Source organism: Gallinula chloropus (assembly GCF_964237585.1).
Source record: "Gallinula chloropus genome assembly, chromosome: 4".
NCBI classification, from domain to species: domain Eukaryota; kingdom Metazoa; phylum Chordata; class Aves; order Gruiformes; family Rallidae; genus Gallinula; species Gallinula chloropus.
Window position 1 is genome coordinate 20,760,758 of NC_140088.1, and position 25,567 is coordinate 20,786,324.

Sequence of the window (25,567 nt, forward strand, 5' to 3'; positions counted from 1 at the left end):
ACAGCTATAATGGTGTCCCAAATGAGAAACTCCAAAAAAATTTTCAAAGTTGTTAGAATCTTTATGTCAAGATGAAATAAGCATTTTTTTAAAAAAAAAACTTTGTCAAAAAGTGCTTTTGCCCCATGGTGGTTCTATTAAAAAACTACATGTGCTTTCTATTTTGTAACCCCAAAACCTCTTTCCTTCCTGCTGATCTTGTTTCCTTGCTTTGAGTTGAGCAGCTGCATCTCTTGCTATGCTGATGCATTTGATGTCCCTGTAAACTTTCACACTTACCTAACTGCTTGAATGGCTGTAGTCTGCGTTGTTTATGACAAGGGCATCTTTCCAGCTTCTGAAACCTATTTTGATCTTCTAATGGCACTGGCCTCTCACCCAGTGCCGTGCTGCGTTGAGCTGATATGCTGTGGGTTTGCCTGCGTAGGAGCTTGTGGAGAAGCCCAACTGACAACTGCAGTTGCCCTGTCCAAAGGTAAACGGGTAAGCGTTGCAGTGAGCTTAGATGCCTGTAGAGAAAACTGTTAAGTTAGCAGAGGTAAGCAACGGTGTGTTTGGGGGCAGAGGAAGCTGTTAGAGAGGGGTTCCCTCTCTGCTCTTGTGCCACAACTGTGCTAAGCTCCAAGAACCAACAGGTTTTGTGGGGGGAAGACAGGCTGCTGCCCAGCTATGCAGCAAGGTTTGGGGGGTTGAGAGGACCCATCATCTTCTCCTTTCCCCTCGAAGGGACTGACTTAGCCTCTGCCCGTTAAGCACTGGTATGGCCGCCGCGGCCCAACAGGCAGCGAAAAGCCGCAATGCCCACGGGGCCCGGCCTCCCCTGGCTGAGAGAGGGGGTTCACCGGAGGAAGGGTTGGAAGGAGGGGAGGGGAGGGGCCGAGCTGAGGGCGGGCCCGAGGGCCGGGCCGCCCCTATAAACTCGGCGGCCGCTACCGGAGACCCAGCGGCAAACCCGGCCGTGGCACCGGGTTCTCGCTTCCACAGCAGCGTCTCCGAGCTCTCGTTTTCCGGCCCGCCCGCCCGCACAAGGCGCTGCGAGAAGACACTCGCGCCTTCCCTCCAGCGTCGCGGCTGCTTGTTCCCCGCTCCACCTCCCCCGCCTTCAGCGGGGCGCGGAGGCCATGTTCCCCCTGGACTCCACCTGGAATATCTCCTTCGCCGGCTGCGGCTTCCTGGGGGTCTACCACATCGGGGTAGCCAGCTGCCTGCAGGAACATGCCCCCTTCCTCGTCGCCAACGCCAGGAAGGTCTACGGCGCCTCAGCCGGGGCGCTCACCGCCACCGCCCTCGTCAGCGGCGCCTGCCTCGGTAAGCGCGGGGCGGGCGCGGATCCGGCGGGCACTGGCGGGCGGCTGGGTCAGGGCTAGAGCCAGGCCGTCCGGAGGTGCCGGCGCTGTCGCGGCGGGGCCGGCCGGCTGTCAGAGCCGAGCGCTCCCCGAGTCTTCCCTTCGTGGCTGCTAAATTTTTTAATAACAACAGCGTCGGGGGTGGCGGTGGTGGAAATAGCGCTCCGCCTTCCCCCGCCTTCTTCCCACATGCGTGAGGGGCTGTGTTTTGGAGGGCTTTACCTCCGTATTCGCGCTCCCTGGGCCGCCCGGGTGGCTGCGTACCTCCCTCCGGCTGAGATCCGAGGGCTTGTCGGAGGCGCTTCAGCCCGGTAAAGCGTCCCAAATGGGTAGCTGGCCCTGGTGGGACGGGGACGGGGGGGGGTAGGGGGGTGAATGCCGCTGTGCCCCGCAGAGCAGGTGTCCGCAGAGGGGACACGTGACGTGTGTCAAGAAGGGCACTGAGAGCGGGAGCTCAGCATGGGGACCCTGGTTCTGACCCACACCACAGTAATGTGGACTTGTGAGGGCATCAAAGAGTGTGCTGCCTGGACAGATTGAGGTTGAACGGCATCTCCAAGTAGCTAGGAAATCTCTATTATTTCTCAGCATCTTTATTTTTGGAAGAGAGTTGTTCCTGGGCACTGGAATTTTCTTGCCCTCTGCAAGAGCTAGATGACCAGTTTGGCTCGATATTAGCTCTGTGTTCGAGTTGAAGAAGAAACCATGAAAAGTTCTCTCTGAAGCAAGTGCCCAGTGTGGCCTGTCTCTGCTTAGGGCATGTCTGGGGAGCATCCGAGGAGAACAGTGCATGGTGCCTCTTGGTCTTTTACTGTTTTGACACTCAACTTTTTGGCATATGGGGACAGGAAAGGCATCAACAAACTTGTGCTAGTCTGTACTTGCAAGCTTTCTTTCATTTTGAGAATAACAAATGTAGGAAGGTATTTTAAAACTTGGAAGGGGACTGTGATGTGAGAGAATCAGATTTATCTACTTAGTCTTAGAGAATTGTGAGCCTCTCCTAGAGCTGAGTGAAACCAGAGCTGTTTACTCCTTGAACCCCTCTTGCCTTGATCACAGGTGTCTTCTCATGGCACTCCCTGTCCTTTGGGGACAGGTAGAGTTTTGAGCTGTAGCCTTCGTGAAGCAAAAGCTATTTCTGTGTAGTTAGGCTTGAAGTTTCCACCTCCTTAGTATTTTGTTTATGGAAATGCCCAAGGAAGTGTAACCATTGTTTCTGGAGCTTCATGGGCACCTCTTACTAGTGGTACAAACCAGTCTGGGATCTCAAAGACTGTAGTTGTACTATGGTGCTAGCTTTTAGTGCAAACAAGGGAAAAAGGCTCCTCTGATCCCTTTTCCAACAGGATCCACTTGCTGATTGCGGCCGGGAATCTGGTTGTTTGCTGTTGCCTCTCTTGCAGAGGTGACTGTCCAATTAGTTCCCTCACGGTGGTGTCTGGAGGTATGGCACGAACATGAGACAGCGCCTAAATCCCTTGCCTTGCTCAGATGCCATTATAGCGCTGAGCAAGTCTGTTATCATGTCTACCTTCTTGTTGCTATTTATATGTCCGGAGCATCCGCGGTGCGCTAGGCGTTGCCCTCACAGAGCTTTCTGTGAATCAGGATTAGAATAGGTTTTCCCACGCCCTTTTTTGGTACAAGGGGAGGCCTGTATTAGGGGCCACCTTCCAGGCCCTGAAAGAGGGCAAACCATGCTGTTCCAAGCCAGCCAGGGCTCGGATCTTGGATGTTCAAATTCTGTCTTAAATTTGGCTTCTCTGGAATAGGTTTCTTTTGACCATGCCTGAGTGGCTGGCATGTACCTTGGGTAGAGAGCAGCTCTAAGGCAACAGAACTCAGTTCTGAAAGTAAAAGCAAATGGGGTGTTTGTTTGGAGCACGGTATTGCTGTACTTTGTTCCTGTCATAAACCCTTCTGACAGCACAGATTCCAGGCTGAGGTTTAGGGGTTAGGATGAAATCACAGGGAAGAAGTTGACAGGGCAGAAGATCCAGCCTGTACTAGGAGAGCAGTTCATCCCAGCATAGGCTGTTGTGGGATCCCAAGTATCTGAGTGTAGGTGTTGGGCTTTGAAGCTTGTGGCAGCTGCTTCCCTGCAGTGTTTGTTGCCCTGTCAGTCATACTGAAATGTTAATTGTGTCTCTTGATGGCGGACAGCAGAGGGGAGCTTTGCAGAAGCCTTGCTTATTTGGCTGTTTGTGGTTAAGGCTAGTGCCTTCATCCATCTTAAATTGGCTCAGAATTCAATGAGACTAATGGGTAAAGATAGTTGCTTCTTGAGGAGGAGTGGAAAAACATCTTCCTTTGATTGTTTTTTCTTTGGTTCTGATACTTTGAGACTCTAATCAGAGAGAACAGAAATTTTCTCAGACTTCAGAGTGTAAGATCCCACTTAGTTTCTTTTCCAGCTCTTTCCTTCTGGACTTTGTATTTTTTCAGCTTGCCTCTGAGCTCTTTCTGCCTTCTCCCTGATTTAAGGCCATGCTGTCCTCACTTGAATATGACAGTAAGGCTTTGCTATGGGCTAACACTGACCAAATGACCAGCAGCCATGAGAGCTCACTGTAGGCTTCAAAGGGGCATTTGAGAATACAAAATAAAACAACATTGGGCTAGGCAGAGGACCTTATTTCTAAATAAGAGGCCAGAAGCTATTTATGGTCTGATACAACCTTGCCTAGCTCATGTTAAGCACTATACTGTTAAATTGTAGGGCTACAAGAGTGATATTGTTCTGCAGCTGAAGGGTTCTATCCAGCTTTGAGGTCCTTTTCTTCACTAGCATGAAAAAGAGTTGCTATTTTTCTGCTAAGGTAATCTGTGTGGTTATCAAGGTGTGTAAGGCAAAGTCTGGCGTGCTTACAAGTGACTGTGTGTGCTGCAGTGTTGTAGCATGAATCACTTCTTGTCCTGAGGGTTTTCTGGAAATGGCCTTCTGTCATGCCTGTGTCTTCACTTGGGGCTGTTGGAGTTCAGCACACCAGGAAATGCACCTTTATGTGCCACAAGTCCTTTTGAGATATGTGTAAGGAGGAGACTGTAAAACCAGCACAAGTCCTGCAGCTTTTCACAAATTCCAGGCCTGGACCTCTGGGGATGCTTACAGGTCTGAGTAAGTCCTGAAGTCACTGGGCCTTGATGAGTAAAAATGTCTTACATGATATGAGTCTGTCTCTTTTTTTCAGTCACAAGTAATGCTACAATGCAGCCAATGTCAGATTCTTAAATCTTTACTACAGAGCAGAGGATATATATATATATATGTACACATATATATACACATACTATATATATACATATACTATATATATATACACACACCATATATATATGCTTTTGTTAAAGGTCTTGAATCATCTCGCCACCATGAGCTGTATGGGATTTGGTGTGCTTGCTTTGGAGGTGTAGCAGCCTGGGTGAATGATGTGATGTGAACCTGTAATCACTGAAAAGCTGTTTTTGAGCTGATGCTGAGGTCCCAGACTGTGCTTGCAACTCATAGTTAACCAACAGCATCTCAATTGTCTGTGTAGCACGTGTTGTCCTGTACGGCCCCCATGTGAGGGTGGGTTGGTACTGCTGAATTGTGGCCTTTTGGGGGGGAAGGGATGAGTTCTGCTGTCAGATGCAAAGCTGGCTGTCAAACACTCATCTGTGGGAGTTAGCTGTTCATCTAAAACATGATGATGTCAGCAGGAAATGCTACAGCAGGCTAAGGGATCCTTCTAGTACTAAGAATACAGAGAGGAGTTGGTGGCTTGCGGGGTTTTGGATATTTGGTTTGTGTGGTTTTGTTTTTTTTTTTCAAACTAGTACCTTAGCCAGGACTCAGTCCCAGGCTCAACCTGTGGTGAAATAACAATTATTTGACATTCAGGTTTGCTTGTCAGCTCTCACCATGTGACCACCAGGAAATATGCTGCTGAACTGTAGAGACTTTTTCCGTTGGGCAGCAGTGGGAAGGGGGAAGCAAACCACCATATAAAGTATTACCACTTTGAAACTGAGATGATGAGTGATAGCAGCATCTTTAAATGTTATTCCTGAAATTTGATTATGTGCATGCATAAGGACTGGGCATGGCGGTTATTTCTCTCTGTGGAGTCTAACACCAAATCCCAGATTGAGAGAGGGAGATAAATCAGCTTATTCTCTATGGAGTCCTCAGAGCAATGCCAGTTTATGCTGGCCAAAGCGTGAATTGTGAGGCTTATCCTAGGGGAAGTTTATGTGATGTTGTGTGGCCATGTGAAGAGATCTGTAGATCTCCCCAGCTAAAGAAAGGAAAACTTCTGTGGACTCTCAAAACCTGAGTCCCTCCTCGCACAGGAGACTGTCGTTTGTAACTCCTACAAAGGCTTTAGTGGGGCAGGAAGTTCTTGAGCTCAGCTGCCCCAGGACAGTCAGTGGAAGGACAGGTACTCCTGTGTATGGAGATGAAGATGTGGATGTGGAACCTCCTGGTGGTGAAGCTGCTGCTTCTGCCTCTGATGGAGAACAGGTGGGTAGGAGGATGTTCTGCACTGACATAGTTGGAAATGTTCATGGGCTTGGTGGAAGAGCTGCTATGCCTGGGTCAGCGCTGTCAGTGGTCACAGGGCTGCAGGTTTGGGTGTCCAGATGAGTAAGCTGGCAGCCAAGCAGCCAGAACACCTTGCAGTACCTTTTACTGGGAGGGAAAGAGCTTGTGCCTGCTGTCTGCCAGGCTCTAATAAGGAAGCTCTTGTGAGGATGTAAATCAATCCTTCCTTGGATGAGGCCAAGAAGCTACTTTTTGCTAAAAAACATAGTAATGGCTGTGCATGTGCTTAGTCTTTTGTCACCCCATGTAAACAACACATGCAGAGCAGCCTGGTGCCTGGCCCTCTCCATCAGCCCCAGCAGCAGCTGTGCGGTCTTGGTGGCAACAGTGCAAGCGGTCTCTGCATGGTCATTCTTCTGACCCATCGTTTCAGCATCTCTTGAACTTGCAGCTTTCCAGACTGTTCTACTTTCTGCCTCTTATCTTCTAAAACTCTTTCAGGCACCTGCCAGTCCTCCCTGTAAAATATGAGATGCTGTTGTGTGTTCTTCAGGGTCCTGTGTCCAGTTATTATTATGTTTGGAATGTAACTTTAGTCCCGATAAAATCAAACCCTTCCTCAGATTCCTTGCTCTGTCTTCAAGTTTCAAACTCCTGCTGCTGTAGTGGTGCTAGCCTTCCAGTCAGGTGGGCTTAGGGATGATGGCACTCTGATGCTGGGTCCCTGCTTGCTCTGGGCTTCTCCGTGTTTCTCTCTGTGACCTGCATGAAGTAGGGATTTTTAACTCTGCTGTGCTTTGCTTTGTATTGTACTTGAAGACGACCACGAGAGGGCTGGAGAAATGCTGATTTGGTAAGCTTTTCTTCTTTCCAGAGCCAGAACTGGACGAACCTCATAATTCCAGGGCCTTTGAAAAAGCTTAGGAATTTCCAGTTTGAAGGAGTGATATGAGGGGGTGACTCCTGTCTTACCTTGCTCTCCATGAGGCAAACCTTGCTGCTGGCTGGATTCCAGACTGTCCACTGCATTCTTCTGCACTTCTGCATTTCTGTTGCTCAGCTGTAATACTTTGCATCTTCTGGGGACCTGAAATGAAAGTCAGGATGTGTGTTCAAGAGTCTGGGAATCCAGGGAGCCCATTTATGTGTATTTGCCTTGGTCTGTCTGCCTTGTCAAACAGGCATAAGGCCCCAGAGAGAGTAAGAGCTGGTGGAAAGGAGAGGTAAAGAAAATGACTTAATGTAAAAGGTCTTAAATAATTCTGTGTCCTTGGGAAAAGGCAGAATGTGTCCTGGAAGTGAAAGGGTCTGGGTCAGTAGAAAATCCTTTCCAAGAAGCACATAGAAGGGAAGGAATTGGTGAGCCTGGGAGTGTAGGAAAGTGCTGGAGATTGCTGTAGCTCTGTAGCTGTTTCCTAGGCTTTTGGCTGTGGAGTATTTATTCTGAGAATAAACCTTTTTCTTCCTCTTCATACACTACAGTTTGTTGAGATGGGTATTGGTTTTGGAAGCCTTCTAGGTTAGGATTTAAAGGATCAAGTACCATTTATTGTTTGGAGGCTGCGGCAGTGTCTCTGAACTGCCACTCCTATGAATTATCTAGTTTAGCATCTTGAAAAAGAGGAGGTGGCATCTGAGGGTGTAAGTAAATTGGGGAGCCCTTTACTTATGTTAATTACAAGAGCGGCTCTTGCTGGCTTTGTTGAAGACTGCTGATTCAGGGCCGGACCTGGCAAGTAAGTTATTCCAGTGTGTCATGGAGGCAGGGTGTGGATTCGGGCTGCCATAGTTATGTCATGCATGGAGAAAGTTAGAGCCCTGCTTCCGAGTGGGCTGCTGGTGCAGGGGGAGTTACGTGATTTATGGATCCCACTGTTCTTACATAGTGGGATTGGTAGAAACTTATTTATGGGAACAAACTCTCCATTTCACTACTAGCTATACTTCTGCACACAGAAGAGTTAATTCTCTGTGTGTGAGCTTCAGGTGGACACTGCTACATCTGTCTTGCTGCTTTCCTTGCTTGTGCACTGCTCAGCCTTGCAGGAAGGATTCAGCAGATGCTCTTCCCTTGCAGGGGTCTGTGCGACCCTCTGTGAGCTGCTCCTGTTTGGCTCGCATAGCTCCTTTCATAACCCTAAACATCTTGATGCCTGGGAGTTGTGGTTGGGGGGGGGGTGTCTGCTGCTGACATCCGTGGAAGAAAGGTAACATCAGTCTCCAGATATTTTTGTCATGGCTCCCAAGGAATGCAACCTGAATGAAGATCCTTCCCAAATAAGCCCCATCATCAGAATGAGATTCCTTCTAGAACAAAATGCTCCTGCCTCTTCTGAGTACTGCTTTGGAACAAAGCTGCTCATTCTTGATCCCTTGCTGGTGGCAGGCGCTCTGCTCATGCCGTGCCCAGTAGGGAAAAGTTTAGGGGTATAAGGTAGCACGTTACATGCCTGTGTGAGATGGAAGGGCAAAGCGGGCGCAGCAGGCAGTGCGCTCAGGTGCACGGGGAGGTGCTTGGCGTGGGGTGGAGCACTTGGCTGGCTGTGCAGGCATGAGGGAGCTGGGCACGATGCAGGCTGAGGGCCAGTGGAGGACTGCAGGCCTGTTCCTTTCATTCAGTGCCAGGGTGAGGCAGTGCTCTAGCAGTCACGCCAAATGTACAGTGAAAGGGGATAGGGAAGAAGGAAATTGGGCTGCCCTGCTCTGCATGACAGAGCCAGCCATGTCTCTGGTAACATGTCTGGTGAACATGCAACAATCACTGCCTGCAAGCATGTAGGAGAACATTTAGCAGGTGGTAGACTGAAAGCCACTGAAAGCTTTGTGGGGGCTTTTCTTTGGTGTTGGTGAGCCAGCTGAGAGTAATGGCTGGTGTTTGATAAAGCTGGAGTGAGGCAGGCATGACAGCCAGTTCTTCAGGCTCTGGAAACAAACATGATGACAGCTCATCATTGTCTTCACCAAACTGTGGTGCAGGTGCTTGACAGGGACATCTACTGTCCTGTAGCACTGGTGTCTCTTCTTCCAAAGCATCTTAACTCCAGCGATACCTCCACCATTAAGTGGAAGCAGTGTGCTCTTTCTCTAGGTATGTGGTGCTGTCCTGCAAACCAGCCTTAAGAAATAAATATGGAGGGAGTGTGTGTAATGTGGTGCATGTGGCTGAGACTTGATCCTTCTGCAGTGCTTCCTGTTCAGAATAACTGCTGCAGGCTCTGTGTTAGTGGCTTTCACTTGAATGAATAAAGCAAGAGTTGGATGTAGTTCCCCTTCTGCCTCTGTGCAGGGCAGAGGAAGGAGGCGGTTTTGCATTATTGCATCATGTTCTTTGGTCTGTTTCTCCCTTTTTCTTGCTGAGTGTTTGCATTTGAAGTGGGACCCCAAACCCAGCATCGCTGTGGCTCAGTGAGTAGCGGGGGTCTGGGCTGCACCTTCTCTTACTCTGTAAATGTCATTTCCACGTCACCCTGTACAACTTGAGTCGCACTGTAGCGTTGGCAGGGATTAACGGATGGATGTATGAGGACAGGATGTAGCTTTTGATACAGTTTACCTAGGGTCTTGAGCAACTTTCTCCTCTCATGTGCTGTTAGACCATCTCATTTCTCTCTAGCACAGTGAGCAGGAATGCAGTGTTAAGCCTCCTATTAGGGAATTACAGTGGAGAGAGATTAGGCTACTGGGGATTGCTGTTGTGGTTGTGACAGAGAATGATCCTGGCTGCCTTCCTGAGCGGAGCTGACTCTTAGCCTTCCTACTGACCATTCTGCAGTAGCAGCTGTGCTGTTCTCTGATTCATGTTGCAAGAGTCCTGTCCTGGCCCCAGAAACAAAGCGGGGCCTCAGCTTGCAGAACATCAGTTGCCTAGGGAGGCTTTGGCGTGCCAACAGTAGGTTATGTCGGGTGCAAAGGTTTAGTTTAGAGATGCAAACAAGCCTGGCAGCTCTGGTGCCTGTTCTCCCAAAGCTTTTTGGTCTCTGTGCAAAGCAGAGCAACCTGCCTTGGGGTGAGATGGGGTATGATTTGTGTGTCTGCACTTTGGCTTACAGGAGGGTCCCGTGCTACAAGTACCAGTGGGTAGGTGGGCAGGCAGCTGTCACAGTGAGCTGCTCTGTGCAAGGGCGAAAAACTAGGGTGACTTAAAAGCAGATCTTCTCCTTGTGATCTCCACACATCCAGGGCATGCCAGTAGTTCTGGTTCATCTATGAAGTGGTATCCCCAGCACACAAAATAGCTGTCTCTTCTGGCTCAGAGAGGAAAAAAACCCAGCTCTTTTTGTTTTGGCTTTATTTGAACAGACAGACCAAAAGCTTTTTGCTCTCTTCCCAAGTTTTACTTGAAATAATAAACCCCTTGGGGAAAAACATGCTTAGAGGGAGGCTTCTGGCTCTGAAGCAGTTGCAGGTGATCTGGATTTACTTATCCCTCCTGCTGCAGGCTGTGTCTGGGCCCTGTTTGTGTCTAGACTTTGCAATGCTGAGCACAAAATACCTGAGCCAGAAAGTGGTGTGGGCAGAGCCCTTCCTTCATCATCCGCCTCTGGCTGTGAGAGCTGGCCCTACTTGAAAAGCTGTCTCGTCCCCTTGGTGTTTCCACCAGCCCCACCTGTAAGGTCAGAATAGATGGTGCTTACTGTAGTCTGATAGGGATCCTTAGGAGTTAGTCTGCTTGCATTAGTTAGGGTTTGTGTCAGTGCCACTCATGCCTGAGCAAAGGGAGAAAGACTATTATTTACAGCTAGCAGCCAGGCTAAGAAGTTTCTGTATCTCTTATTCGGAGTCAAGTCAGCTGAGCCGCTTCTTATCTGATGGCAAAATAGTAGGAGGGATGAATTGAAAACCTTAAAATAAATATAAAATAAGTAGACTTCAGGACAACAAGAATTAGAGAAGTCACAGAAAAAACAGCTTGTTTTGGTACATGGTGTTTCTCAATATTACTGGCTTACAGGAAGATGTGTACAGATGTGAAAAGAACTGGTGCCTTTAGAGGCTCCACTGCTGCCTGCCATCCCCCAGCCTCAAATATTTATAAACAGGAGGTTTCTTCACCTGTCACCTGAAAATGTTTTACAAGGGCACATCTTAAGACATTGCTCTTGCTCTGTTTCCTGCTGGTATGTCTTTGGTCCCTCCTTTGGCATCCATCTAGCCTTACTGATTGACAGAGAACCTCTCAGGTCAGGCTCCCATTCAGCACAAATAGGCCTTTGTTCAGCTTAGTTCAGCTGAAGGTCTGTCTTCTTTTGCTCTCTTGGTACAACAGATAGGAACCAAGTTGCTTCAGTGTAGGAAGAGGAACAGAAGTCCAGACCAGCAGTGGGATCTCTGGCAAACTGAGGTTACTGGCCACAGGAACTGAGGTTGTCCTTGGGTCACCAGTGCATTGCTATGTGCTGCTCCCTGGGGTGAATGAACAGGGACTTTCTGGAGGTCTGGGCTACCTGTGAAGAAACATCCAATGAAGTTCTCTGTTAATTATTTTCTAGGTGTCAGTTTGATAACTTGTGTTTTGGTGCCTCTTGTTTACAGCTTTATTGTTTTGGGCTTGTTGCAGGATTGTTTTTATAGTTAGGTCAGTATCATCTCCTGGGAGAGGGCTGGCAGCAGAAACATGGGCATTGCCTACTTTCAGTGCTCAGAGAAGAGGCAGGTGCAGGAGCTGCGTGTGCTGAGCTGGAACAGCTTGGCAATTTATGCCCAAGAAGAATGCAGGGCAGCTCTCCTGAAACTCGTGCTCATCACTAAAGACTGGCTTTTAGCTGTTCTGTAGATGAGGTACAGGGACAGCTGAAATAGCAAGGGACAAGCAACTAAGTTAAGTTAACCTTGAGGGAGATGGTGCTAGTGAATTCCTTCTGACTCATCCTATTCCTAAATTAAAATATGGGCTGGGATCTACCAATGGAAATCATGAGAATGCCAGTGATGCTCAGCAACCAAGTTTAGAGCAAAGCATGACGATTGTAGCTGGAGGCTCTTGCAGGGAGCATCTGTGCTGAGTGTCACACGAACGCTGCTCCAGCAGGTAGCTGAGCAGAACCTAAGCAGCTCCAGAAAGAGGTCCCTGATCACGGTATCCAGGGGCTGGTTCCTGTGCTGAAAATCTTGCAGTCAAAATAGTTTGGTCAGGTCACTCCCATCTCAAACTAACAAGGCATTGGGCTCTCCAGGTGCTGAAGGAATGCCAAAAGCACCTGCACTTCCTTCTGCTAAAGTTTTTGGTATTGGTGTGCCTGGCCAGTCTGGAGCCTTACCTGGGTAATGGGACTGAGGGGAGAGGCGCAGTACCTTGTGTGCTGCTGATGTGTAGGAAGGAATCCTTTTGAATTCTTGGTTGTGCTGAATGAGAAGTAAGTTTAGTGGGGATCTGCACAGTTCCCTCCCTGCCTGCTTTGGTCATCTAGACAAGCCAGGGCATCTGCAGTCTGGGATGTGACCTCCCTGTGTGTTCCTCCCACCAACAAGGACAGGAGGTGCTGTCCCTATATCCATACACTGTCTGTGCCATTCTCTGCTCTCCGTATCTGTTGGAGAACCTTTCCTTTAAGCTTCCATCCTGTTTACTGCTGCATTAGCCAGGGAGCAGGAATGTCCCTGGCGGAGAGGGTGATCTTTGTGCCGATGTGGACCTCTTCCAGAGGGAGCTGCAGTGTCATGGGTGAGCTGCAGTCACAGGAGCTGTGGGGTGGAATGTCCAGCATGCCCTTTTCATTCTTCAGCCTGCTTTGCTTCTATTTTTGTTTGTGTCTTGGGATTTATTTTGGTTTTCCCCACTTAAAATAGTTTATGGGTCACCTGTCTTTTTGCTGGCTGGCAAATAGATATCAACAGGTGAGCATCATGGTGCCTTTGAGGCAAAAGCCCTGTGTCTGAAGAGGCCCTTCTTCCTCACCCATTACCCTGCCTACCACGGGTTGTTTAACCTTTGTGATGATCCTCACCCTTATGCACTAGTAGCTTTTCTGTTTCATCTCAGAGTTCCTGGCTGTGTCTTCCCAGCAGCCCAGCTAACATCAGGTTTAGGTGACTGAACTCCAGCTCTTTTCCAGAGGCAGAGCAGCAGCCAGCTCCTGTGGCTGGGGGTGTTTGTGCAGTTACATATAATGTGCTGCTTGAATGCTTTTCAGGTTGGAGAAGGGTAGTTTAGAGGATGCAAGGCAGTAGAGACTTAGATACTGGGTTATTTTGGAGTTGAGTATGACTGCTGAGGGTGAAAGCCAGTTCTTTAAGGGAACAATCTTGCTATGTCAATAAACTAATGTAAAGCTGGCTTGACATAGCTTAAAAATGAAGTGCTAACTAGCAGCTGCCTTCATGTGTTTTCCTGTGGGTGGGTAACTTGCCCCTTGTAGCTGCTGCAGGAAGATGAGCCAGCAGAGGTGGAGCAGTTGGCCTTCCTTGTCTGGCAGGGGACACACTGGGGTGTTTCAGGACAAGACTGCCGCTCCTTTGCGTCATCATCAACTGAAATTCAGATAAGGACAATAGCCCTGCAGTGCTCAGGTTCATGTATAAATAACAACACCCGCTGGAGCGATGGTGGGGGCAGGGAAGAAGGGGCATATGGCTTTTCTCATGAAAAGGGAATATTCCACATATTAATATGACTTTTAAATTAATATTGGCTTAGTAAATCTGTAGAGGGAGAAGTGTTGAATTAATTGCTTGGTGGGAGAAGCATGAAATGTTTTCCCAGCAAGCAGTACCAACTACTAGGGACCATCTCTGCCTCTCAGTAAAGGAAGAGAAATTTAATTTAGCTTTTTCACATGACTCTGTGTCCTGAATCACCAGATTTATCAAAAACCCTGGGAAACAATTAACAGCTTGTGGCTGACCCCCCACCCCCCCACCCCAGGACTCGTCTGTCTTGACACCAGCAGAATTTGAGCTGTTTTTCCTGGAACAGTACTTCTGGCAGTAACAGGATGAAAACCCTCTCACCTCTCTCTTCCCAAATGTATTTCTAAGAGGGCTTGTTGTCTGTCGTGGATCTAGCTATGGAAACCCGACTCCTTTGGCTGAACCCTCAGCTATCCTTATTTCCAGGAAAGCCGGTGGTGCTGCAGATCACCCTGTGCCTGTCTCTTCCCACAGAGCTGTTCTGCACCCAGCTGTGGCGCAAGTGAGCCGGCAAGTCCCACAGCGTGACAGGTGACCTGTGTGTATGCACACATATTAAAAACCAACCAACCAACCAAAACCACCCAAACAAGCACACAAAGTATTCAAAGAATGAAGTTTTTAATTAGCAATAATTTTAATTCTACCCTGTGTTTTCCTCTGTCCCCCCCACCCCACTTGGCTGTGAAATGGTGAGCAGATAGTTGCAACTGAAGTCTCCCTTCCAGTGCAGACAGTCTGTTTCCTGGCATAGCTGGGACTTCGGGGGGGTTTATTTTTCTTGAGCAACTCCTGGCTCACATTTAGCTCAGTTTAATTGCATTTGTTTTGAGTACTGCTGTTATATCTTCCTGCATGCTGAGATGCCAAGTCTGAAAGCATCATTCTCTAAGCACCCTCTCTTGAGTGACACCCCCTGCCTCCCAGCATGGCCTTTGCACAGAGGCAGTCCCTGTACTGCTGCACACTCAACACCCACCCTCCTACTGGGTTTTTCACCCAAACCAGTAAGTCCCTGCAATGCACTCAGTGCAAATGAGTTTCCTGGGGTCGTGTAGCCAAGGTGCTGGGCTGGGCTGTGACGGTTTTTGGCTGTGTTGCTGTTTTGTTGTGTGTCTTTACTCCCCTAATCAGATGTTAAGGCATCTTGGGGAGCCTTAGGAGAGCTAATAAAATGTAACTTCTGTGAGGCTCGCTCTCTTCATGTTGGGAAGGATGTTGAACCATGTGGCTACTATCTGGAACAGGCTGGGCTCAATGGCTTACTGCTAATTGAGTAAGTAAGATCAGAATTAGACTGCTAAACATTGCTGTAGGACAGAGCAAAAGACTGGGATTATAGTGCTAAAAATTGCTTCAGAGGTGGGAACTTGGATTTTCTGCTAAGTTGCTACCTCACAGTGCCTAAAATCCTGACCCCAGAGTCTCTGGTCATGTTCAAGGGTCCAGTTCTGTGTGTGCTTAGCTACTGGTGATGATGGGTTTCTTAAGCACAGAATCACATTCTCAGGCCACGTTGTTGGAAAACATGTTGCTGGCACATGTGTATTGCAAAAGAGTGGGATGTGTCAACATAGCATTGAGGGTGGTGGTGTTCTTATCTCCATTATATTTATTAACCTGGGTCTACCTTGGATTCTTTCATTCTGCTGCCTCCTTTCTGCAACGTCAAGCCTGGGTGGGAGGGCAAAGCGGAGGGATTTTCAGTTGACTTGAACTGATAGACTTTCACCTTGCTTCAGGAACTGAACTTCAGTTTGATTGGAGAGAAGCCTTAATTTGTGACAACAGGTCTCTCTTCTGGTTTCTTTAATTCTTCCCCTCGTGTTCTTCTCATGTGTATATTCCACAATGCCCCTGGGAGTCAGTGTTTGGCTGGTACTTAGAGGAACTGTCTTGTATCTCACCATAGTTCAGTGATGTGTGTGGAAGCAGCAGACAGTGTGTGCAAAGGGCAGAGTGCTGGGTCCTGTGGGTTTGGCTTGGGTTGATGTTTTTGTTTTGTTTTCTCTCATTTCTCCTTTCCCACTGGAGAGCTCAGATGCTGTTGCCAGATTGGTCTCCTAGTGACCGTGAGATAATGGGCTTAGCAGATGCCTTCCCTCTTGTGCAGATGGGATGTCTCTTCTCCAAACCCAGCTGGGTCACCATGTGAAAGGGTAAAGCAAGCAAGCCTCTGAGTGCTGCTTGCCATCAGGGTGCTGTGAAATTGGACACAGAAGGGATGTGACACTAAGGACTGGAGGTGGCACTGAATGGAGCATAGTGTCTGTCTGTCTTGCTCACCTGAGGTGGCTGCCATTCACCACAGAGCTGGGATCACTTAACTGGGGAGCACTGACATTTGTGTTTACTGGCACTTTTGCTTATAGGCAGATGACTTTGAATGTCAGAAAAAGATGATGCTCACTAGAAAAGTTTTAGTGGAAGACGTTTTGATGTGAATTTAGCTGTAAGCATCTGCCTTGTTTTCTTTGTCAGCCTGTGTTTTCACCAGCCCTATGCTGGTTAGTGAAACAGCATCTAAGAAAAAGTGCAAGGCCTTAGCCAGATGCATGTGAACTTCCTTGACTCTATAAAATGTATGTGAGATGGGGGTAGCTCTCTGCAGCAGTAGAGTGTGAGAGCCCAGACAGCAAATGTCTGACCTCTGTAACACCACCCATGACAGCCTCCTGTCTCAGTTATGTATCTGCCAGTGGGGAGAAACATCTAAGTACGGCTGTGAATGCTGCTTTTTGGCCTCTTATTTTATGAAGAGGGCTGGTTTTGCTGGGATTTCATGGTGCATTTTTCTTTGGCTGCAGGTGAGGCTGGCGCTAGCATTATTCGCGTGTCCAAAGAGGCTCGGAAGAGGTTCTTGGGCCCACTCCACCCATCTTTCAACTTGGTGAAAATCATTCGGATCTGCCTGTCCAAGACTGTGCCAGAGAACGGGCATGAAGTTGCAGCAGGGCGTTTGGGTATCTCCCTGACTCGGGTCTCTGATGGAGAAAATGTGATACTGTCAGACTTCAATTCCAAGGAGGAGCTGATCCAGGTGAGCGGAAACTTACTGCAGAGGGATAGGTAGGAACTGCATGCGGTTTTGTTTTGCCTTGGTCTCCAACTGGCCTTCATACTGGTGTGTAATTCTCAGCACATGTCAGTGTGGTGTTCTAAGAAGAGTATTAAGTTGAGGAGGCTTTGATCTGGTGCTTAGGTTCTGGATCTCTTTCTCCCTCAGGCTTGTGTCTGCAGCACCTTTATCCCTGTCTACTGTGGGCTGATACCTCCAACCTTGCGTGGAGTGGTAAGTAAGACTCTTAAGATGCTCCTTCATTACATCCTGTACTAATGAATAAGAAAGCAGTAATGCTGGTACTGAGTGTTGGCATTATTATGTCCTGTCTGTTGGCAGCCATTAGCACAGAGAGGCATGAGAAATTCTGCAATAAGCAACCTGCAGCAGCAGATGTGCATTCCTTCCACTGCTGCCTGCAGTTGGCTGTCAATGTCCCAAAGACTAGAGGATTTGACATGACCGTAATATATACCAGTCTGGGCAAGTGACTTAGGTGGTTCTTCTGGCTGCTTGGTACAGTCCTCTCCATCACTGAGGCTCCAACCCTATGCATGTGGAAAGAACATTAGTCCAGAATAGCAATTATGAGTGAGTCACAGGACGTTAGGACTTGGAAGGGACCTTGAAAGATCATCTAGTCCACCCCCCCTGCCTGAGCAGGATCGCCTAGATTAGGTCACACAAGAACATGTCCAGGTGGGTTTTGAATGTCTCCAGAGAAAGAGACTCCACAACCTCTCTGGGCAGCCTGTTCCAGTGCTCTGTCACACTCACAGTGAAATTTTTTTTTCTTGTGTTCACATGGCACCTCCTATGCTCCAGCTTGCACCCATTGCCCCTTGTCCTATCACTGGACATCTCTGAGAAGAGCTTGGCTCCATCTTCCTGACACTCATCCTTTATTTATTTATAGACATTGATGAGGTCACCCCTCAGTCTTCTCTTCTCCAGACTACGGAGACCCAGCTCCCTCAGCCTTTCCTCATAAGGAAGATGTTCCATTCCCTTAATCATCTTGGTGGCCCTGCACTGGACTCTTTCAAGGAGTTCCCTGAGTGTAGTCCCTTTCCCACATGCTTGACACACTCTGTGGGGTTTTAACTAGTGGTGCTCGTACCAAACCTCCTTTCCATGGAGCTCTTCCTGTCCTTCCTCTGAGGATAATGGTCTGCTGCCTGCTAGAGCTTTTTTGATGTCCTGTCCAAGGCTGTCCAGAGCAATTTCTCCCCTCTGTTTGCAATGTTTGAAAGCTGTGTAGAGCAGGAGCATCTTTGAATGTTGCAGCCCTGCGTAAGGGCTTCAGTTGAGCTTGGACTCCCCTTGTGCTGCACAGGTTAATGCACACATTAAAAGGTGCTTTGTTTGCAAATTAAATTTCCACAAGGGAGAGCTGCTATTAATGTATGTGTGCCCAGGTTTCCCTTAAGTGACCTAACTACGATGCTCTGTCAGAGCACAGCAACAAATCTGCTCCCATTGCTACCAGTGTCGTAAAAGTGAGGTCAGTTTTTCTTCTGCATAATACACAACTTGACTCTTTTTGTCTTGTGCAAGCATGTTGGGCAGGGAGATGACCTAGAAGAAATGTCCAGTGTGCAGTCCTTCAGAGAAGTGACAGAATTGGTAATGGTTTGGTATATGCTCAGTCACTGCTGGTGGGGTTTTTGTCCCACAGCTGGTGGGAGCATAGCAGTGGCTCTTGTCTGACACCTCTTTGGGGCTAGTTGAGGTCAGTGTCAATCAGGGCAAATCTCAAAATTCCAAAGCTGTGTGCAACATCAGGGTTTCTGGAATGTGCAGCTGCCCTGGCACACTGAGAGGTGACTTTTTATGTCAAGATCCCTCATGGGGAAAGGTGGGGAGGAAATAGGAGATGAGGAAATTAATTCCTACCTTTTGCCCAGAAAATCCATGGCCATTTGTGTCTCTGAAGGGGGAGCTGGCAAGGTGAGAGGTTAAATCAGGCTGGGTATGAGTCTGGAAAAAGATTTCAAAACAGGACTGCATGTTTCCTAGCATGCCTGTGATGATTGTATTTGCCACAGGACAGACTGACAGGCCTGGCATGAGGACTGCCATATGATTGTGTGGAAAATGTAAAATCTGTATCCTGCCTTCCTCCTAACCTTTTGGTAATGGTTGTTTCTCTGAGCTCTAGTAGATCCATGGAGTGGACGATAGAGAGAGATGGGGGTGGGGGGAAGAATTCTCAAATCCTGAGAAACAGACGGGTCAGTACCTGACCTGTCAACACCCTCTAGCTGTGAACTGTCTGTGGCACAAGGGTGACATGAACCCCTAACAAGAGTCACAAAGCAAACTGCCATTTCATGTGAGTGATGGGGAGTGGGGACACGGTAAGGGAATGGAACTAGGCACCCTAGAAATGACCCCAGTCCGTGAACCATCCCCCAAAGCTGCTGCTGCTCATGCCTGCAGGCAGCTGAGGGTCAGAGGGGCTTTGCAGGAGGTTGGAGAGTGGCTAGCCTTAGGTTGGTGGAGGTTCTGGCAAATGCAAAGAAGGACGAGAGCGCGAAGTTTCCCGATTCCCAGGCGGTGAGGCGGCTCTGTGTGCCAGCCTTCCTGCAGCCAAGCCCGCTTTCTAATGGCTTCCGTGTTCTCGTGCTGCCACCCTCAGGGGAAGGTGTGTTTCTGCGTCCTTGTGTAAAACTTGTGGTGTTTCATTTACCTCCATCTTCTTCAGATCAGGCAGGTGCTGCCTGCTTTGCTCTGTCCTCTTCCCACTTGGCCTCGCAGAAGGATTCTGCCAGAGGTCTCCAGCTCTACCTGTGCCTAGTCTGGCTTTCAGTTGAGCCCCTTTGGGGCGGTGATGGCAGTGGCAGGTTGCTATGGCTGCTTCTGGCTTAGGGAAAACTAATGCCCGTTTTAGAAGGGCGCTAGGGTTCAATTGACTTTTGTTACCTCTGTTGTCCAGAAAGCATGGAACATCTCCTCTTCCAATCAGCATTTCCATGCTCTGCCTGGGTTCAGTCTTTGCCAGCTCAGCTCCTAACCCAGCAGAGCTCTGAAGGATGTTACAGCTGCTGCTTATGAGCGTAGCTCCTGTATGGTGATCTGCTTTTGAATGTATCCAGAGGTTCCAGGCAGCAAATGTCAGGATCAGCTGTGATAGCAAGTCAAGCAGGACTCTTCTGTAACCAAGCTTCGCAGGAGCTTGAGTTGTTGCTCTGCAAAGGTCTCAAACCTCTTGCTCTTTTGGCTCGTCCCCTTCCTTTTATCTTCTGCACGTTCCCTGCCGTGCCGAAGGCCTGTGATAGGGATTGGCTTGCTCAGCTCCTTGTGCAATCACAGCCCTCCAACGAGTGCTGGAGTTGAGTGTGTGCTCCTGGGGTACCCTTCCTGCAGGGCTGTGCAGATGTGTTTGCTGTACATAAGCACAGAACATTCTCTGATAAGAGGGTGCCTGTTAAGAACAAACCCAAGTCCCTTGTACTTTGTTATCCTGCCTCAAGAAGTAGATTCCAAATGTGTATGCACGTGTAGGGATTGCTGTTCAGTGAGTCTGCTAGCAACAAATCACCTGGTTCTGCTCTTGGGTAACAAACCATCTGCCACTGGGGACTCATGTCTGAGCTGATTCACTTTAAACACAAGTGGAAAAATGTCATAATGAGACAACTGAGATCAGTGCTAATTCGCACTGCAGGTGGTTGGTGTGTCAGGTTATTTAATTGGACAGCAGTCAAACCCTGTAGATGTCAGTCAGCAGTCACAGATATGAATATGCCTTTCACACTGAACACTTGAGACCAGTACGCTTGACTATTGCAAGAAAGGCATGTAACAAAAGGAGATTATAGACAATGTAGCTGTGCTGTCCCTGCTTACAAGTCTTCCAGTGCTGGTAGATGTACTCCAGTCTCTGTACGAGCTGTCAGTGCAAATAGAAACTGGGACACAAGTAAAAAAGCCGCTTGATCAGTTACAAGAATAGAGAGTGTTTAACTTCTTTTTGTTTCAGAGATACGTTGATGGAGGGATTTCTGACAACTTGCCACGTTACGAGCTGAAGAACACCATCACAGTGTCTCCATTCTCAGGAGAGAGTGATATCTGTCCACGGGACAGTTCCACAAACATGCATGAGTTGAGAGTCACCAACACCAGCATCCAGTTCAACCTTCGCAACCTCTACCGCCTCTCAAAGGCCCTGTTTCCTCCGGAGCCACAGGTGAGTCTCCTGGCAGCACCAGAACTTGGGTGCAGCAGGCAGGCACTTGCTGTGCTCTGCATTTTTAGCAGAAGATTCCAGATACACTCAGGTTTATTTTCTCATTTGTTTTTTAACCTTGACATTACCAACCCAGGGACTTGGCAAGCCTTGACCATCTGAACAAGGTCGTGTAGGTGGCTTGGTTTTCGTTTACTACTGGGATATCTGGAATGTAGGTGGTAACAGTTGCTTGGAAAGTATTTCCATGGTGCACTCTTTTTGGAGTAGTGGTAGCCAGGAAGTTGGGCTCACTTGTAAACAAGGACAGAAGCAATGTGCTCTTGAGTGTTTTAAGGTCAGGCTGGAGCTGCCAGCCTGCAGTGAGTAGCTGCCTCAGAAAGGGCCAGTGGAGCTTGTTGGCACTGCGGGCAGCTGTGCCCACTTCTGAGCAAATGCAGCCTCACACAGCTGAATTCTTGTGCTGAATTACTTGGACAAGTTTTTTCCTGCTCCCTCTCTAGTCTTAGCTGGCTTTGTCAGCAAATGCAGTGGCCCTTGCTGGGAGGTATTCTGGGCTGCTTGTCAGAGTGACTTGAGGGCTGCCCACAGCAGCATCAGCTTTAGATGGGTGAATGAGGTGGCTGCATCTCTAGGTCTGTAGTTAGATAGGATTCCAGGTGTCCTTTCCAACTGAATTATCCTGTGATTCCCATATCCAGTGTATTCATGTTATACCTCCTATTCCTGCTCAGAGGAAGAGCTGGCAAGGATGAGGCTTGTCCTTGGGGTAGCTCAGGAGTCAGGAGAATTTCTCTAAAGCCAGCATTGAGCTGGGTGTTTGCTCCACTCAGCCAGAAAACCTCTGAGTGACTTGCTCTTGCCTTTGCCTGCCCACAGGTGCTGCGGGATATGTGCAAGCAGGGCTATCGGGACGCGCTGCACTTCCTGAAGAAGAATGGTAAGGCTCTGCCTGTCTGTAGGGGGCACTGACTTCTCTCTTCTGTGCCCAGGCTCGGTGGCTTGGCTTTGAGGATAGTCGGTGGTGCATACAAAACGTGGAAGGGCATAACTAAGCTGTGCCTCAGATATCAGAGTATGGAATTTCCCTTAATAAGTGTGTTTTAGCACTTAAGCAAGCAGACCTGGAATGGAGGCCTTTCCAGTGCAGTGCAGAAGGACACTAACCACTCTGATACCAGAGTGTTGAAGCTACTTAGCTTGTGCTTAGTGCTATACTAGTGTCATTGTTAGGCACCAGTGACGTTTTGGCCACCTGTAGATACCCTGTTCCCTTTTATGTGATTCTAGGGTATGTCTGATGTGGCACAGCAGGGCAGAGTGCCAGCATGCCCTCAGCAGCCCACACACCTGGCAGTTTGGCATTACTGTTTCAGTCTCTTCTACCTGCAAGTTATGGACTTTTCTTGCCTCCAACTGTTGTAGCAGGTTGAGTGTGTGTTTGATGCCACCTGGTGTCAATTTATAGCAGATCAAGCACATTTCTTTGCTCTGTGATATGTACCTTAATGGGCTAAGAGCAGTCATACAGCTGTGTTTGTGAATTAAGCTGCAGGAGGGAAATCTTGTCTGCAGGACTGGTGACTGGCAGATTATAGCAGCAAAATACTTCCAAACAGCACCCTGCAGTAATTCAAGGGTAAAAGTTAAAATTTCTGGTGGGGAAAGAGTATGATCTTACAGCAGCAGGGTTTCTAGTGGGTTGTGGTAAGCATTATGCTAGATGTAAGCTTAAGAGGTTGGGGAAGATGTCTGGCTGAGGGGAACTAGGGTGGAGTGAGGACTAACATTTTAAAGGCAAGGCAGTGCAACTAGTTTGTATCAACATTATGTTATGACTTCTCAGGTCTCCTTCATCGTCCAAGTCCTGCCCGTCCTCTCCTTGCCATTGAAGCCCCTCCAGGAGAGAAGAAAGATGAAGAAACAGAAGCTGAGGACCAACTAGAGGACAATACTGCCCTTGCTGCCGTTGAAGACCACATCCTTGAACACTTGCCTCCCAGACTGAACCAAGGTATGATCCAAAGGGACCAAGCCCAGGCAGTCCTCCTGTGCTACCTGGCCCATTTCAGAGGATTACTGGAATGAGTGGGTGTTATCTGTGGGCTGGGCTTGACCATACTCAGGGATTGAACTGGCACCTGCTGATGGTGAGGTGGAGTTGGGGTCTCTTAGATACACCTGTGGCTTGCCCTGTGGAGACTGAATTGGGAGAATTTGACTCATTTGATGGTGCTCTGCATAGGAAGAATAGGAGGGGAGAGAGAACTTGTTGCTTACTCCTTTGGCAGTCTGATAAAGCCAAAAAGCTGCTGTTCTCAGCTGTGCTACCCTGAGAAAGATTTCTTTGAGAAGTGGAAGGTGGAGAAGGGAAGGCCTCAGGCTGAATAACTTCTGGGATATGGCAAGGAAAAGGGACCATCCCATTGTGAGGATTCAGCCATGTTCTCTTCTGTCTTCAGCTCTTCTGGAGGCTTGTGCTGAAAGAAGAAGTTTCTTGACTGGCATCACCAACATGCTGCCTGTTCGTGTGGCCACAGCAATGATGGTCCCCTATATGCTGCCTTTGGAGTCTGCAGTTTCCTTCACTGTCAGGTAGGCCTTCACCTGGTTCCCTTACTGGTGTTCTTCCCTGTGTAGCAGAGTGTTTGATGTAGCTGGTGGAGCATTAATGGCCAGAAAGCAGGATCCTCTCTAACTTTCTGGTGCCAGAGTTCCTGCCACATACTAGACATTTAAAAAAAAAAACCACAAAACCAAACAACTCCAACAAAACTCCTCCCCCACAAGAAACCCAAACAAAGCAAGCAAACAAAAAACAACCATAAAACCTTTTCTACCTTCATGTGTCCTTTAGCTACAGTCAAAACTTCCAGCTGAAGGAAGATGGCCATGTGCTGGAACTTGCCCTAGAAAATGGTGGCAAATTTTGGAGCCTGGAGAGAGACTTCTGAACTGGGAGCACAGGGACGAAAGTAGGAACCACACCAGAGGCAGCTCCCCTCTGGGGCAGTCTCAGCCACTTCTGGTTCTAGACAGTTGGAAAGGCAGGTCTTTCAGACTTGCTCTTAGTCTAGAGCATATCCTATGAGAAGCTTCTGGAAGGAAATAGTTTGTGATAGAAAGGCTTACAGGAAAAACACTTTTCAAATCTGAAAATGGATGAAAAAACACAGGCACAAAATGTAAAGAATAAGTTCCTTGGATGTCCTCATCCTTCTCAGCTTCTCCCCCTTAATTCTATGCATGGGAAGTGGCTCTTAATGCATTTGTCACTAAAAATACTGAGTAACCATTGATAGGAGGCAAAACTGGCATTCTTTCCATACTAACCTTTCCATGGCCCAACTAACGGTTGTCTCCTGTCTCTTTCCAGGTTGCTGGAATGGCTTCCAGATATCCCTGAGGACATCAGATGGATGAGGGAGCAAATGACTGAAATCTGCAACTATCTCATGAAGAAAGCCAAGAAGAAACTGGGCAGCCATCTTTCAGCCAGGTATGGCTGCTTTCCTCCACAATACCGTTCTGGAGGAGTCCTACATTTCCCCTTCCACGTCTGACTTCTTCAGACTTCACTTCACTGGAGCAGAGACAGTAAAGCACTAATTAACCAGAAGGATTTACTGCCCAATCTAAAATGAACATGTGTTCCACTGTCTCTTGGCTTCTTTGACTGGTGGATAACACATGATGTCCTTCCCTCTTCCCGTTACAGGGCAGACCCTGTAATGAAGCTGTTACTATAGCAGTAGGGCAGAAGATGTAGGTCTAATTAAAACAAAATAAGCTAGCTTATCCCATGCTCCCTGTAGAAGAGAGGTGTTTGCATGGCATTTGCTTGCCCAGGGTTGCATAAAAGTTCCTAAGAGGTACTTGTGTTCAAATAACCTTTTTCTGCCTCAAGATGGCCTGGTTTGGGGTGGCTGAGAGAGTTGCCGAGTGAGTGCTTTGGGTCTGTGCGTGTGCCTGTGCTTCTGAACTGGACTCCCTCCAGTAGGCCACAGCTTGAGGCAGGACTGTGCTGCTTGGGTGAAGATAGGAACAGGCACCCACAGAGTCTTCTGACAAAGATCATGGAGCCAGGGGTAGAACGAAATAGGTCCATGGTTCTCTGGTGACCTACCCAAGTCTTTCCACATTATGATTCTTTGCGTCCGTTTGTCTTTCAGGCTTTACTATCACCTTGAGCTTGGAGGGCCCCAGAGCCTGCCAATTACTTCCCCAGCAGCCTGTGGTGAAGCACTGCCTATGTGGATGAGAAGCAACCGTTCCCTGTCTGATGTCATGATGAAGTGGGAGGAGTACCAGCGTCAGCTCATGCTGGGCTTGCTTTGCATCAATGTGGACATGCAGGCCTCCCTCTTCCCTCGGGAGGGCTTCCAGATAAAGCTCCCGCCTCTAGACTGTGCAAAAGAGTGCCTGCCACTCTTCTGAGCCTGCTGCTGTGAGGGGATCAGGGTGGGTGGGAAGGGGAGTGGATGTAGGGTGGGACCAGTCTCATTGCTCAGCAGCAGGCTTCCCTGTGCTCCTGAATATGCTGCAGAGGGGATTTCCCTGGGAGGGAGACTGGTGGAATTGACTGTAGCCATTTGTTGCCCACTGGGCCAGGCAAGGGATCTGTGTGTTTAGGGACACATGGGCTCCTACCTTGCTCTAGGCTTGGGTTGAGGCCTGGCCATTGCCTGTGGCCCGGCTGATGTTGACCCAGCTGGGCTCTCCCAAATAATGCACTTTGAATTGCCGTTGGATTTTTACCGCCAAATAATCAGGACGTAGATGACGCTCTCAAGTTCATACAGCTTTTG

The 25,567-nt window shown here is 48.5% G+C and overlaps 1 protein-coding gene across 1 annotated transcript; it reads left to right on the plus strand.

The window, feature by feature from the left end:
* Nucleotides 1-1,121: 1,121 nt before the first annotated feature.
* On the plus strand, nucleotides 1,122-25,196 carry PNPLA2 (patatin like domain 2, triacylglycerol lipase; the record flags this gene model as incomplete). The annotated part of the gene is made up of 9 exons (XM_084263073.1): nucleotides 1,122-1,308; nucleotides 16,311-16,543; nucleotides 16,730-16,795; nucleotides 20,550-20,759; nucleotides 21,639-21,699; nucleotides 22,606-22,773; nucleotides 23,222-23,354; nucleotides 24,136-24,258; nucleotides 24,932-25,196. 9 exons carry the CDS (start codon nucleotides 1,122-1,124, stop codon nucleotides 25,194-25,196), a joined length of 1,446 nt encoding a protein of 481 aa, XP_084119199.1.
* Between the last annotated feature and the right edge of the window lie 371 nt (nucleotides 25,197-25,567).